Raw genomic sequence first — 12,492 nt, 5'->3', positions numbered from 1 at the left:
TAAACAAAATGTGGTGTATCTACACAATAGAATATTGTTTGGCCATACAAGGGAATGAAGTACTGATTACACGTGAAACATGGATGAACCTTGAAAACATTCAGCTAAGTGAAGTAAGGAAGACACGAAAGGGCCACATATTTTTTTTATATAATTTTTATTGTGCTTTAAGTAAAAGCTTACAAATCAAGTCAGTCTCTCACACAAAAACCCATATACACCTTGCTACACACTCCCAATTATGCTCCCCCTCTCCCTCCACTCTTTTCGCGTCCATCTCGCCAGCTTCTAACCCCCTCCACCCTCTCATCTCCCCTCCAGGCAGGCAACGCCAACATAGTCTCAAGTGTCCACCTGATCCAAGAAGCTCACTCCTCACCAGCATCCCTCTCCGACCCATTGTCCAGTCCAATCCATGTCTGAAGAGCTGGCTTCGGGAATGGTTCCTGTCCTGGGCCAACAGAAGGTCTGGGAGCCATGACCACCGGGGTCCTTACAGTCTCAGTCAGACCATTAAGTCTGGTCTTATGAGAATTTGGGGTCTGCATCCCACTGCTCTCCTGCTCCCTCAGGGGTTCTCTGTTGCATTCCCTGTCAGGGCAGTCATCGGTTGTAGCCGGGCACCATCTAGTTCTTCTGATCTCAGGATGATGTAGTCTCTGGTTCAGGTGGCCCCTTCTGTCTCTTGGGCTCCTAATCGCCTTGTGTCCTTGGTACTCTTCATTCTCCTTTGATCCAGGTGGGTTGAGACCAATTGATGCACTTTAGATGGCTGCTTGCTAGAGTTTAAGATCCCAGATGCCACTCTCCAAAGTGGGATGCAGAATGTTTTCTTAATAGATTTTATTATGCCAATTGACTTAGATGTCCCCTGAAACCATGGTCCCCAGACCCCTGCCCCTGCTACGCTGGCCTTCAAAGCATTCAGTTTATTCAGGCAACTTCTTTGGTTTTGGTTTAGTCCAATTGTGCTGACCTCCCCTGTATTGTGTTCTGTCTTTCCCTTCACCTAAAGTAGTTCTTATCTACTATCTAATTAGTGAATGCCCCTCTCCCACCTTCCCTCCCTCCCCCCTCTCGTAACCAGGAAAGAATGTTTTCTTCTCAGTTTAAGCTATTTCTCAAGTTCTTATAATAGTGGTCTCAGACAATATTTGTCCTTTTGCAACTAACTCATTTCACTCAGCATAATGCCTTCCAGGTTCCTCCATGTTATGAAATGTTTCACAGATTCATCATTGTTCTTTATCGATGTGTAGTATTCCATTGTGTGAATATACCATAATTTATCCATTCATCCATTGATGGGCACCTTGGTTGCTTCCATCTTTTTGCTATTGTAAACAGTGCTGCAATAAATATGGGCGTGCATATATCTGTTCGTATAAACGCTCTTATTTCTCTAAGATATATTCCAAGGAGTGGGATTGCTGGATCGTATGGTAGTTCTATTTCTAGCTTTTTAAGGAAGCGCCAAATCGATTTCCAAAGTGGTTGTACCATTTGACATTCCCACCAGCAATGCAGAAGTGTTCCAATCTCTCCACAGCCTCTCCAACATTTATTATTTTGTGTTTTTTGGATTAACGCCAGCCTTGTTGGAGTGAGATGAAATTTCATTGTAGTTTTGATCTGCATGTCTCTAATGGCTAATGATCGTGAACATTTCCTCATATATCTGTTAGCTACCTGAATGTCTTCTTTAGTGAAGTGTCTATTCATATCTTTTGCCCATTTTTTAATTGGGTTATTTGTCTTTTTGTAGTTCAGTTTTCGCAGTATCATGCAGATTTTAGAGATCAGGTGCTGATGAGAAATGTCACAGCTAAAAACTTTTTCCCAGTCTGTAGGTAGTCTTTTTATTCTTTTGGCGAAGTCTTTGGATGAGCATAGGTGTTTGATTTTTAGGAGCTCCCAGTTATCCTGTTTTTCTTTGACATTCTTTACAATGTTTTGTATACTGTTTATGCCATGTATTAGGGCACCTAACGTTGTCCCTATTTTTTCTTCCATGATCTTTATCGTTTTAGATTTTATATTTAGGTCTTTGATCCATTTTGAGTTAGTTTTTGTGCATGGGGTGAGGTATGGGTCTTGTTTCATTTTTTTGCAGATGGATATCCAGTTATGCCAGCACCATTTGTTAAAAAGACTGTCTTTCCCCCATTTAACTGTTTTGGAGCCTTTGTCAAATATCCACTGTTCATATGTGGATGGATTTATGTCTGGATTCTCAATTCTGTTCCATTGGTCCATGTATCTGTTGTTGTACCAGTATACCAGGCTGTTTTGACTACTGTGGCAGTATAATAGGTTCTAAAATCAGGTAAAGTAATGCCTCCCACTTTGTTCTTCTTTTTCAGTAATGCCTTATTTATCCGGGGCCTCTTTCCATTCCATATGAAGTTGGTGATTTGTTTCTCCATCTCATTAAAGAATGTCCTTGGGATTTGGATCGGAATTGCATTAAATGTAGAGATCGCTTTTGGTAGAATAGACATTTTTATAATGTCGTCTTCCTATCCATGAGCAAGGTATGTTCTTGCACTTATGTAAGTCTCTTTTGGTTTCCTGCAGGAGCGTACTGTAGTTTTGTTTGTGTAAGTCTTTTACATCTCTGGTGAGATTTATTCGGAAGTATTTTATCTTCTTGGGGGCTACTGTAAATGGCATTAATTTCGTGATTTCCTCTTCGATGTTCTTTTTGTTGGTGTAGAGGAATCCAACTGATTTTTGTATGTTTATCTTGTATCCCGATACTCTGCTGAACTCTTCTGTTAGTTTCAGCAGTTTTCTAGACGATTCCTTAGGGTTTTCTGTGTATAAGATCATGTCATCTGTGAATAGAGATACTTTTACTTCTTCCTTGCCAATCTGGATGCGGTTTATTTCTTTATCTAGCCTAATTGCTCTGGCTAGGACTTCCAGCACAATGTTGAATAAGAGTGGTGATAAAGGGGATCCTTGTCTGGTTCCCGATCTCAATGGGAATGCTTTCAGGCTCTCTCCATATAAGGTGATGTTGGCTGTTGGCTTTGTGTAAATGAAAAGGGCCACATATTATATGATTCCATTTATACGAAATGTCTAGGACAGGCAAATCAATACAGACAGAAAATAGACTGGTGGTTGCTTAGGACTGGGGGGTGGAGGGGAGGACGTCAGCTAAGCAGTACGGGTTTCTTTTCGGGGTGATGAAAATGTTCTAAAATTGTGATGAGGGTTGCACAACTCTGTGAATATACTAAAACCCACCGAACTGCACATTTTAAACTGGGGAATTGTATGGTATGAGAATTATATCTCAATAAAGCTATTTAAATTTAAAAAACTGCATGCTGGCTACAGTGTGTAGAATGGTGTAGAGATGGAGAGATGGGTAGAGAGGGACCAGTGAAGAGGCTGCTAAAGGAAGAGAGCAGGAGAAGACAGAGGTGGGACCAAGGGGAGAGGCTGGTGGAAAGGGCTAGGAGAGAAGAGTTTGCATCTGTCACAGTCTCCGCAAGTGCTTCTGAGTACCTGGTGTCTCTCCCAGAGGGAGAGGGAGCAACAGAAATGAGGTATCTGCAATTATTATCAAGCAGCAAAAATGTACTTAAAACCTCCTACGTATATAAGGACTCAGAGGAACACAGAAAGTATGTAACCCTGCTGCCCACCTGCAAGGGCGCACCCAGAACACAAGCACCTCATTGAGCTGCCACCAGGAGACTAGTCTGTCCATCTTCACTCCTAAACTCCAAGGAAAGGGCCCAGGGATGCAGGACAGGTTCAAGATGCTGAAAGAGCTGAATGCCTGAGCATGGGCTGGAACAGAAGAGGCTAAAAATAAAACCAACAACTTTGGGAAATACACTTAAAATCTTGACAGATAATCTCCCAAATTTTCTCTGTGTTTGTGAGGAGAACTGCTGCTAAAGTTGGTAATTTCCTTGGTTAGATCAAGAATCTAGTTTTGACTCCATACCACCGCTCTTCCAGGAAGTCTTCCCTGATCTCTAGCAGGAAACTGGTGAGGGCTCAAAGGCCATGGGAAAAATAGTCCTGGGTTACTGGTGGGACAGGGTCATGACTGGGAAATAAAAAGCAAAGTCTAAGAAGGAGCATTTTCTAAATGCTGCAGAGACTGTCCAGTGGGGACCCTAACCAAAGGACATTTTTGTCCCATTAGTAAACCCAGAGACTGTAATGGAACGGGGAGAAGTGCATGTCCACAACCTTGCACCCCTCAACTGCCTCCTTCCCTCTTCCCCCACCTGCAACAGAAACTAGTGCTCACCAGCATAGCGCAGCCCCAGCTTTGGCCAGGGTAAAATGCCAATGAGATGCACCAGCAGAGCCAGAAGCTCCGATACGGACCCGTTCATTTGATAGATGGGGAAACCAAGGCCTAGGCTCTTGGAGCAGAGCCAGAGGTTGGCCTTCAGGTCCCTTTCAGGCCCTTGCACTTCTCACTGTACCAATTCCCCAAGCCTGACTCCTGAAGAACCTGTCTCTCAGGTGTGTGCGTCACAAGGCAAGAAGAGCTGAGAAACCTCAGACACCTTAGGTCTCAGCTGGCAGAGAAGCCAAAACCATCTCTGTCCTAGGATCCTATTAGGAAGATGCAACATACCATGGTATATCTTATCTTTGTAACAGGCAGAAAGAAGCGTGTCAACCAACAAAACGTGGTACAATACACTCTGCATTGTAACTCTCAAGTCTCAGAGTCCTTTATTAACAACAGCACTCTGCAGTCAACCACACCACAGTGTAATCAGCCACCAATGTGACCGTCAGCTCAGCCACACAGGAAGCTTCTAGAATCCAGGTTACATCAGGTGCCTCAACACCCCAGGCAGGTGACGACCTGTGACATCGCAAAGTGGGCAGTGGTTTACTATCTCTAACTCCCACGTTCTAGGGAACTGGAGTAAAACACCATTTTTAATCCTGCAGAGGAATATAGAAGTTAAACACCTCAAAATGAAGAGCAGACAGGAAGACAAAATAATCTACTGCCTTTTCATGATAAAAATAACCTGACAGGAGTTTAGACATGAAGAGACTAAAATTTCTCCAACTATTATTTGTCCATTTTGAAGAAGTCTTCAAGTGCCAGAACTTGAAGGCAGAAAGAATAAATATCAATGATCACTTCTGAAGTGATAATAAACAACATGACCCCACCTCAGATGGATGGGTTTTCTTTCCTACAATGGTGGAAAAGCAAGCTGAACACTATGTACAACAGGCTATACAATTAGGATCATTTAAAAAAGAATGAGACTCCTCCTTTTGTCTTCTTCCAAAGTATATAATATATATTTAACAGCACATAAGAAGACACCACTTGAGTTTCTCCTGTAGCCAACAGGAAGAATTTTCACATATAAAAATTAAAAATTTAAACTTTTAAATCATTAATATTTTTAAACATAATACAGACTTAAAAATTGTTCAACATTAACCCATGACCCCGCCCCAGCACAAAAATCAACCCCAAATCCAGAAGTCACAGTTTTTTGTTCCTAAAAACCCCACAGCACTGAACTTGATCTTCACTTCAAGCGGATGGCTACTAAGAGACCCCTAACAGAAATCCTGGAAGGCTGACCAGGAAGCACGATCAATGCTGGGTCTCTTATCTACCTGGGCGGCACTGGTGCACCTCTGAGGTCAGGTCCATGGGATTCGGCCCCCACACTAGGGTCTTGGAAGGGTGAGCTGGCAGCTTCCCTCATCTTCCCCCTCGAAGGCTGTCCAATAAGCACCTGGGAATTGACTTTTCTTGGGAAAAGGGTGCTGGTAACAGCTGTCAGGGCCAAGGCAATAGTGAGAAGTTCAGTTCTCTGCTCTTTGGATTAACTGTGTAAAACATTTCTTTTAAAAGACACAATGTTAAAAATATTAAGAAAAACGTCTAGAAAATCTGGAGGGCTGCCTTTTTCTCAAAGGGTAAAGCTTGTGGGGTGGTGGGAAGAGAATTGAGGGCCCAGAACTATTACTCTGCAGCAAGATAGATAAGACAGATGCCCTTCAAAACACATCACATTCTTAAGATGTCTTGCTGAAGCAGCAAGAGCTAAGGGTGACTGTAGGAGTAAAAGTGGGAGGGGCACCAACTCCTGCAGGGAGTGGGGGAGGTCCCTACTATGTGCCCAACCCTGGGCAAGAATGTCAGGCTTTAGGGCAGCTGCCATCAGGCCCAAGGGCATCAGGACTCTGCCTCGGAACCAGAGCTGCTTTCCCGACTAACTTCAATCTGGAGAGATGGTAAGTTATCTAACCGGCTCTTCTTTTGACGAGACTGTTCTTTCTCCTTAATCAGAGCCCCCCATGCCCTCTGCAGCTCGGAGTCGTCTTCCTCAGTGCCAGGCGTCCTGTGCTCCACTTTCTTCATGTTCTTTTCTTTGGTCTTGGGTGCAGATCCTAAGCGAGTCCATAAACTACCTGTTGGGGTGAGAAGACATCTCAGTCTTGGCAGAGGCAATGCTGAGAAGTGGCAGTGCTGAGGAAGCAGGGCACTGCCAATGCCCAGTGTGCAGGAGACACTGGGGGGGCTGGGGCACTCCCAACCCCTGTGCAGCCCTGGTAGGTAATCTCATTACCCTTGCTGAAGTCCCCTGCCTGTAAACTGAGGGGTCTGGACCCAGTGGTGAGCCCCACAGCTGGAGGACATGGGCCCCCACACGAGGCACATCTGAGACCATCTGGGAGGCTATTTCATTACACATGCCTTTCCCTGGTGAGACTCAGCACCCTGTGTGCTGCTTCATCCTGCCATGAGTGGGCTGTCCCCAGATCCCTTCCAGCTCTAACATCCTACAAATCAATGGGCCTACTACAGTGCAGACTTTCTGAGGTTTTGCCCACCATCCGCTAATCTTAAAAATATATTTTATTACTATCTAACAATAGGAAAATAAGAGTTTGGAATTGTATGGTACAGCCATACTGTAAGGCAATCAACAGTTTTATTTATGAAGAATTTAACAATGTGAGAAAATGATTATGATAAAATGCTATATGAAAAAAGCAGGATACGTGTACAGACAAAGGATGTGACAGCATACATGAAACTAAGAAACATTTACACTAAACAGGAAGAACCAGAGGGGCTTTTCCCCCCATTTTCTAAACTGCCCATGCTGCTACCGTTATTATGACGATAATTATAATGGAAGAGGAAAAATTTATTTTTGGTACGTGCTATCTCCTGTCTACTGCTAAGAAAGAATTTCTATGCTGTACCCATTGTCCTCTGCCCTTACAATTCCCATCCCCGTCAGTGTTAAGTGTTACCAACCTGATCTCTTCTCCCGAGTATCAGAGTAGAGGCCTTTAATATCTTGCCTGGGAATACCTAGCCTACTATGTACATCAGAAAAAGGTTCTCTCCGAACGACTGGGTTACTACTAAAAGCCTTTTCTGGAGAATATGGTCTTTTTCCTAACCGCTGGCGTATATCTGGAAAAAGAAAAAAAAAAAGTCTGACTGTAACCAAGCATGTGTTACTCTAAAGGACGTGGTACCAATCTGCCTGAGAGAGGATCCTGGCCCCAACACCATCGGGTTTCTAAAAGCCTTTTCTTGTCGTCATTCTGGATTCTAGGAAAATTCATACATAAGGGCTGGGCTGTCAGAAGAAAAATTACTTCAGCTGATTGCTCCAGAAGGGAATTTCTGAGGCAGAATCAGCTTTTTTTTTTTTTTTTTCTTTTTAGCAGAACCAAGGAGGCCGAATAATTTACAAAAATTTCAGCTAAGAAATAATACTGCAAGCTCTCTGAGGACAGAAGCCACAATCTTTAAATATACAAGTTTTCAATAAACTTACTATAGTTAACCAGTAAATGTAATAAGACTCGCAAAAAGCAAAGGATCAAGGTAAGATGTCCTGAACCAATTACGTTTTTCCTCTATTTCCCACCAGCAATCTGCCTGTCCTCTTGAGTTCCCTAAAACAAGTACAATAATAAAAATGCACTTATCAGCAAGGCACTGTCCTGGGGCATTCACTCATCTCTCAGAGAACGGCATCCTCATCTCTCCAGTTACCTGGGCCTAGTCTCTTTGGCTCCTCTCTGACTTTCCTTCCCCTGCTACTTCCCAGTACTAACTGGGTTTTCCTTTGTAAAGTTCCATGTTTTCATTCACTCTGTGGCCACTGCCCCTGACCTAGTTCAGGCCCTCACTGCTTACTCTCTACCCCACCCCACCCCATCCCACCCCCAAGTTATCTTTCTAAAACAGATAAAAAGTCAGGTTACTTCCCACTTCGAAAACTAGGTTTGCCAAATGAGATCCTATTCCCTCTCCAAGGCTGAGCTCTAAAGCCACTTTCTCTAAGAAGTTTTCCACAATCCCCCCAGGAGGTCTATCTCCCCTCTTGGCTCCTACAGCCCACTGCTTACCAACCTATCAGAGCACTTATTTCATTCTGCTTTTGAGGTGGAATTATTTGAAACTCATGTTTCTCCATCTCAGTTCTATGAGGGCTCTACATCTCCCCCAAAGTTTTCTAACACTCCCAACCCTTAGCCCAGGGCCTGGCACATACCAGGTGTGGTCAAAAACATACTGTGTGAGTGTTTGCACACATTAACTAACTACCATCTAGTTCCAACTTTTAACCATTTACATAACAACCCAATGTAATTTCTATTATTCTTGGGTATAAAGTGTACCAATGACATACAGAATAAAATAGTTGTCTGGGACAAAAAAGTTCAGAGCTAATATTTTAAGTCTTATTATTTTTCACGTCCTGAAATTCCAATGCTTCGCACAAAACTTAAAACTGATGAACAAAGACAACTAAATTAGTTCACAAAAATGGCAACTTTTTACTTAGGAACCTATTCCCTGCCCGCCTTAATTTGTTTTCTGATGCTCAGCAAGAAGCCCAGAACCACAACCAAAAAACAATACCTGACTTAGTATTGCTGACCGGCGGCCTTGAATGTGAGTGCTGACGTTTTTCATCTAACAGGTGTCGTACATCTGCAAATTTCTCAGACGGTAATTTGTTACCAATTCGGTTTTTTATGTTGCTTGTGGATATACTATCTGCCCTCATGGAGTTCCTTTAAAACAAACAAAAAACGGGCACAGTTAACCAACTTCAACTTTGGGGCATGGCCTAAGCAACAATCTCATACACTTTGGAGAAAACAATTTAAAAAAACTCCATCTAATATGGCCAACATTCACCTAACAACAAACCATACATTGATAATTATTTGCTTACAAAAAACCATGATCAATCTGTTGTAAAGAATTTGGTCAGGGCAAGGAGGTTACTGAGTTTGCCAAGGTGGTTTCCACACAGGGTATGTACAAGCTATCACAGAGCCAGTAACTGCCAGTTCCCTTCTTCAGGGGCAAACGTTAAGGAGACGCCTGCAAGGAGCCTACTTTGCCGGGTGGCTCTCTGCTCACCCAGGCTGTAGTCAAGACACAACAGAATCTGTAATCCAATTCTTTAAAAGTCAGGCTTCTCTTCAAAGAGATCTGCCACTATGCTTGATATCAGCATTGTTCTGTCGGCATTCTCTGCCAGAAAGTTCTCTGAAAACTAAAAATAGGGATGTGAATAAGGCCACAGAAATAAATGTGCTTGAGGGTTTTTTTTCCTTCTTCCCAAATACATAGAGAACATCTCAGAAAGAGCACTGCCGGCCTCCAACCCTTTGAGCTATAGATACACTATCTGCCCTCGTGGAACCTGCTTACCCTCACCAGTCATCAAAGAAATGCACACTAAAAATAATTATTATTTTTGTCTGTGAAAGTAGCACTGATTAGGAAGAGTGACAATATCCAAGGGTGGTGAGTATGTAGGTAAGAGGCGGTATGTGAGTAAAACTCTTCTGGAAGGAAATTTAGCAAAACTCACCACATTTTTAAACATGTATATTGCTTTGTGCAGTAACTGAACTTCCAGAGGTTATCTAGTTAGTGCGATAATAAGAAATTAGAAACCTCAATATTCATCAATAAGGGATGGATAAGGGATTAACTAAATCATGGTACTTTGAAACAATGGACTACATTAGAAAAAATAACGTTCACAACATATTAATGGAAAAAGCACACTGCAAAACAATATAAATGGCACAACCTCATTTTGTACAACTATATCTGTAATTCCTCCATGTGTTATCTATATGCATAAAAATAGCTGGAAGATTATTCATCCAATTGCTAATAGCTATTATCTCGGGGGAGGATGGATCACAGGTGATTTTCACTTTCCATATTGTCTGTAGTGACGCACTGCTTGTTAATTCAGAGGGAAAGCTGGATGCTTTTATTCAGCTCCTACAAAGGGCTGAAATTAGAGTAGATAAAAGTGATTATAAAGTTGAAAGGAATGAAAAGGAGGTTAGTAATTAGTATTTTAAATCAAATTAAAAGCTAGCATTGATGAAAAGGAAAATATTTTTACCTAATATTTTTCAACTGAGATTCCACTTCATCGGCATACATTGTCATTTTCATGCTTTTCTTTGGTGAAGGAGTGGATATCATTTTCAGTTCTAGGTCATAGTCCATCTCATCGGAGTCTGAGCTGCTGGCACTGGATCGCCGAGATGCGCTGCGCTCCCGGGCCGGCTTACCAGCTGGAAGCTCCTGGTGGTACTCGACCACGACCCGGTCATCGGCATCCATGTCCTGGGCCGCCTCCTCCTCCTCCTCCTCCTCCTCCTCCTCTTCTTCTTCAATGGGTTCCTCAGGAACATTCACTAGTCCTGAAGAAATTTAACCGAAATCCGTTAGGAAAAATGACTAAGGCCAGCAAGCATGACTTCCAAGTCTAAGTCGGTGACCTTTCTAGGAGACACTGTTACTGTGCCTGAGGTTTAACTGGAGCAGTGTCTACGACAGTGTCAACTGTCTGATGCTTGACAAGAGGAGAAGGGCCAATGAAATGTAACAAAATCATCTAAAATAACTTTAAATAAGTTAATAGAAAAATGTTTACAGTAAGTGGAAGAAACAATATAAAAGTATATATGTTCACCACAACTGCAATATTTAGTATGAAAAGAGACAAATAGGAAAAATGTAAAATAAAATCAGTTGTTATATTAGGGTGTTAGAATTAGGGACAATTTGTTCCTTGATTTCTTTAACATGAATATATAGATTATATGATGAAAACACAGTAAATAAAATTGGGAAAGTGTAACAGAAAAGTATGCTCCTTATCAAGATTGTTGTTGTTAGCTGCCGTCCAGTCAATTCGGAATCATAGCGACCTTGTGTATAACAGAGCAAATGTTGCCCAGTCCTGCACCATCCTCAGCTGTTGCTATGGTTGAGCCCATTGATGCAGTCACTGCGTCAATCCAGCTCGTTGAGGGTCTTCCTCTTTTACACTGACTTTACCAAACATTATGTGCTTTTCTAGAGATCAGTCCCTCCTGATAACATGTCTGATGTAAGCGAGACAGAGTCCCACCATTCTTGCGCCTAAGTAGCATTCAAGACACATTTGTTCACTCTTCTGGCAGTCCATGGTATATTCAACATTCTTCACCAACACCATAATTCAAAGGCATCCATTCTTCTTCAGTTTTCCTTATTCACTGTCCAGCTTTCACATGTATATGAAGAGACTGAAAATACCGTGGATGGATCAGGTGCACCTTAGTCCTTAAAGTGACATCTTTGCTTTTTAACCTTTAAAAGGCTGCAGCAGATTTGCCCAACACAGTACGTTGTTTGATTTCCTGACTGCTGCTTCCATGGGTGTTGACTGTGGATCCAAGTAAAATGAAATCCTTGACAACGTCAATCTCTTCTCCGTTTATCATGATGTTGCTCATTGGTCCAGTTGTGAGGACTTTTGTTTTATCTTGAGGTGTAATCCATACTGAAGGCTGTTATGTAGTCTTTGATCTTCATCAGGAAGTGCTTCAAGTCCTCTTTACTTTCAGCAAGCAAGGTTGTGTCATCTGCATATAGCAGGTTGTTAATGAGTCTTCCTCCAATCCTGATGCCCTGTTCTTTTTCAAATAGTCCATCTTCTTGGATTATTTGCTCAGCATACAGACCGAATAAATATGGTGAAAGGATACAACCCTGACACACAACTTTTCTGATTTTCAACTAAGTATTATCTAATATTATCAAGATATAGATCTCAAATACACAATTTTGGATATATGCATTATATAAAAATTCATTGACATCACCTCTCCTTGTGCCCATTACATTGATAAATGTGTGTACATGTTATTTTGTGTTTGTATACTAATATGGCTAGTTCCACAAAGCACTGTAGAAGATTCCATAGATTAGGTTCAAAATAAAAACCCAAATATTTATAAAACATAATGATCTTTTCACAATAAGCACATTAAGAGAAAGAAAGAAAACAAAACCCAGGTCATGCATGAGATCCTTATGCACAAGCCAGTAGCGTAAAACACTAGACACAGTAGCCCTGTTTTCATTACCAAAGGAATAATAAAATCAGCTCATCTTATAAAACAGCT

General features: G+C 41.9%; 1 protein-coding gene across 2 annotated transcripts in view; it reads right to left on the bottom strand.

Moving 5' to 3' along the window:
- Positions 1 to 5,310: 5,310 nt before the first annotated feature.
- Positions 5,311 to 12,492, bottom strand: part of NCBP3 (nuclear cap binding subunit 3) — a 31,168-nt gene continuing 23,986 nt past the window's right edge. The window contains exons 11-15 of one of the 2 annotated variants that reach the window (XM_049858696.1): positions 10,437 to 10,740; positions 8,918 to 9,072; positions 7,292 to 7,453; positions 6,273 to 6,435; positions 5,311 to 5,797 (exon numbers count right to left, since the gene is read on the bottom strand). In XM_049858696.1, the coding sequence (XP_049714653.1) occupies positions 5,689 to 5,797; positions 6,273 to 6,435; positions 7,292 to 7,453; positions 8,918 to 9,072; positions 10,437 to 10,740 (893 nt within the window). In that variant the 3' untranslated portion in view covers positions 5,311 to 5,688. The remainder of the gene's footprint in view (positions 5,798 to 6,272; positions 6,436 to 7,291; positions 7,454 to 8,917; positions 9,073 to 10,436; positions 10,741 to 12,492) is intronic. The other variant, XM_049858697.1, reaches the window with a different exon arrangement.

Source organism: Elephas maximus, chromosome 19 (assembly GCF_024166365.1).
Source record: "Elephas maximus indicus isolate mEleMax1 chromosome 19, mEleMax1 primary haplotype, whole genome shotgun sequence".
Classification (NCBI taxonomy): domain Eukaryota; kingdom Metazoa; phylum Chordata; class Mammalia; order Proboscidea; family Elephantidae; genus Elephas; species Elephas maximus.
The sequence above is the reverse complement of the archived record's forward strand: the minus strand, read 5'-3'. Positions and strand labels throughout refer to the sequence as shown.